At 35.2% G+C, this 2,874-nt stretch overlaps 1 protein-coding gene across 1 annotated transcript; it reads right to left on the bottom strand.

The window, feature by feature from the left end:
* Positions 1-1,773: 1,773 nt before the first annotated feature.
* LOC129570904 (poly [ADP-ribose] polymerase-like) lies at positions 1,774-2,404 on the bottom strand. Its single transcript, XM_055450626.1, has 3 exons — positions 2,287-2,404; positions 2,050-2,212; positions 1,774-1,989 (listed from the first exon to the last, which is right to left on the bottom strand). Exons 1-3 carry the CDS (start codon positions 2,380-2,382, stop codon positions 1,787-1,789), a joined length of 462 nt encoding a protein of 153 aa, XP_055306601.1. The 5' UTR covers positions 2,383-2,404; the 3' UTR covers positions 1,774-1,786.
* Between the last annotated feature and the right edge of the window lie 470 nt (positions 2,405-2,874).

The raw sequence follows: 2,874 nt of genomic DNA, 5'->3' as shown, positions 1-2,874 counted from the left end.
CAGAAGATAAACAAAGTGGAACAAGGAAAAGGAGAGCAGTTAGCTATAAATCACAACATCAACCATTACCATTAACGAGCATCAAAATACCAATCACGAAATTGATTCCTGGAGGTCTATAATTGATTCCTGGAGGTCTATAATGATATTGTGGAGGTTTGTAATGATATTCTGGAGGTCTGTAATTGATTCCTGGAGGTTTGTAATGATATTCTGGACAGAGCGGTGAAACCGAACTGTCATCATCAATTACAACGCGGCTGTCAGAATAAAGTACTAATTGAATACACGCCAGACAGTCTTAAGTGCACCTTCGTAGAACGACTTTTTGAATTTGAACTATTATGTTTCAAAAAGACAACGTATTTTCGTGAACGAATATTATTCATGGAGTGAATAAAAAAGATAAAATCAAGTGGAAAATAAATATGTGTGTAAAAATATGTTGTTTCTCTCTTTCCTAGTTAAATGCAATGAATGATTTGGATGACACATCCGCGTTATCAAATTTAGAAAAATGCTTCCAACATGAACAAATTTATCTAAGTTTTCTTTAGATTTGCTGATGTTCAAATGAATTTTAAAATCAATTAATTCAATTTTCTCATTATTTACGTTCGCTTCCTACAAAGTGAGCTTAAATGTGTTTCAGGAGCCATGGGAATAAAGTGGCTTCTTAAACACACAATGGCTTTGTTCCACCGAGTGCACAAATTTGTTCTACTCATTGAGCATGTCAGTAGATACTTAACCTCACTTTTTCAAACGTTTCTAAAATATGAATAATGTTATTTAAAATGGGTTTTCATATTAATACACTAGGTATATTTTTATAAATAATTGAAATATTTTTTAACCAGAATGCTTGAAATATGTACTCATGTACTTATGCATACTTTTAGCGCGTTCCGCAACGAATGACAACCGACTACGCGGTCCCCGTTGTAGTTTGACAGTTCGGTTTCACCGCTCTGATTCTGGAGGTCTGTAATTGATTCCTGGAGGTCTATAATGATATTCTGGAGGTCTGTAATTGATTCCTGGAGCTCTATAATTACATTCTGGAGCTTTGTAATGGTATCCTGGAGGTTTGTAATTGATTCCTGGAGGTTTGTAATGATATCCTGGAGCTCTGAAATTACATCCTGGAGCTCTATAATTACATTCTGGAGATCTGTAATTACATCCTGGACATTTGTAATACAGACCTCCAGGATGTAATTACAGACCTCCAGGATGTAATTATAGATCACCAGGATGTCACTGCAGAACTCCAGGATGACATTATAAACCTCCAGAATATCATTACAAAGCTCCAGGATGTAATTATAGAGCTCCAGAATGTAATTTCAGAGCTCCAGGATGTAAATACAGACCTCCAGGATGTAATTATAGAGCTCCAGGAATCAATTTCCTGGAGGTCTATCATTACATCCTGGAGGTCTGTATTTACATCCTGGAGGTTTATAATGTCATCCTGGAGCTCTATAATTACAAATGTCCGTCCGTTGTTCGTCCGTTTGACACCTTTAAGATAACGAGATGGTGTCTAAGGCAAAGTAATAATTTTTATCAATCGAATAATAAAGTCAAATTGTGACACAAATTTTTGATAAAAAGTTGAAATAAAAAACAACATCGAAATGGAGAAGATAAATTTAGATAAAACAGTAGATCGTAAACGAAATTAACTGTAGGATATTTAAATGAAATATTCTTTGCTTATAAATAAAGAAATAAGAGGAGGAAAACGTTTCAACGTTTGTAGTGGAATTTATTTATTTATTTATTTATTTAACACCGCCAAAAACTGGCTGAATATTTTGGTTTGCAGGAAAACGACTCCAAGAATCGTGAAAAACCTGATCTTTTTGTGTTTGTACAATTTGCTCTTGAAGAGGTATTTTATATTGACCTGCGCAACATCGTATACAATGTACTCGTTGTACAATAGATTAGAACGAAGTTGAGTATCTTCGATCGGTTTTTCTGTAAATAAATATGTCGGTTATTATAGGTCTACTTATTACTAATATTTATCGTAGTTACCAATTGGGACGATGACACCATTTTCTTGTTTGTAAGCTACAGCTGGATCGGGGTAGGTCTTTCCCAGCCCTTTCACTGACTGTTTATCATTTGGCAATGCCTTGATGTAGTCTGCTTTGTTTAACTCAAGACAATCACCCAAAGCCACTTCACTCAGTAACATCTAAGAGCAGAATGAAATTTGTTATAATTTGGGAAAATGCTTAAATGAAAATTTATAAACGTTGAAAATATTACCAATCCTGTGTTGTTTGAGTGTGTGGTAGCGCAGTAGTTTGCGGACTTCGTAAGCATATCAGCAAAGTAGATACCTTGAAAAAATGTGATTTTCATTTATTGAATTTTTCAAAATTTATTTATTTATTTATTTATTTATTTAACACCGCCAAAAACTGGCTGGAATATTTTGGTTTGCAGGAAAACGACTCCAAGAGTCGTGAAAAACCTGATCTTTTCGTGTTTGTATATACAATCCGACCGGATCTTACGAGTTGGACTTGAGAAAACGTGTAGAACAGGCAGGGGCCAAACTGGCATTATACGCAAATAATAGTACATTGCAGTGTGAACTATACTGCAATCAACCAGTCGATTTTTCTAAACCAAACACAATTGGTCCATTGATGGGATTTCGCGACGATCAGGTATAGTGGTTAATATCAAAATGTGGTAAACGCCGGAGTGAAATTCGGAGAGTTCATGCATATGTGTATGATAAATACATAGGTGCATGCGCTCTCCGGCTATACAGGTATTGGAAGCATATAAAACGCATGATTCACAACTTCCGGCTAACATTTTGAAAGTAAATGTGATACGTGTCGA

The sequence above is a fragment of the Sitodiplosis mosellana genome, unplaced genomic scaffold, assembly GCF_009176505.1.
Source record: "Sitodiplosis mosellana isolate CC-2019 unplaced genomic scaffold, AAFC_SMos_1.0 Smas_scaffold_615, whole genome shotgun sequence".
Taxonomy (NCBI): domain Eukaryota; kingdom Metazoa; phylum Arthropoda; class Insecta; order Diptera; family Cecidomyiidae; genus Sitodiplosis; species Sitodiplosis mosellana.
This window is presented reverse-complemented; position numbering and strand designations above follow the sequence as displayed.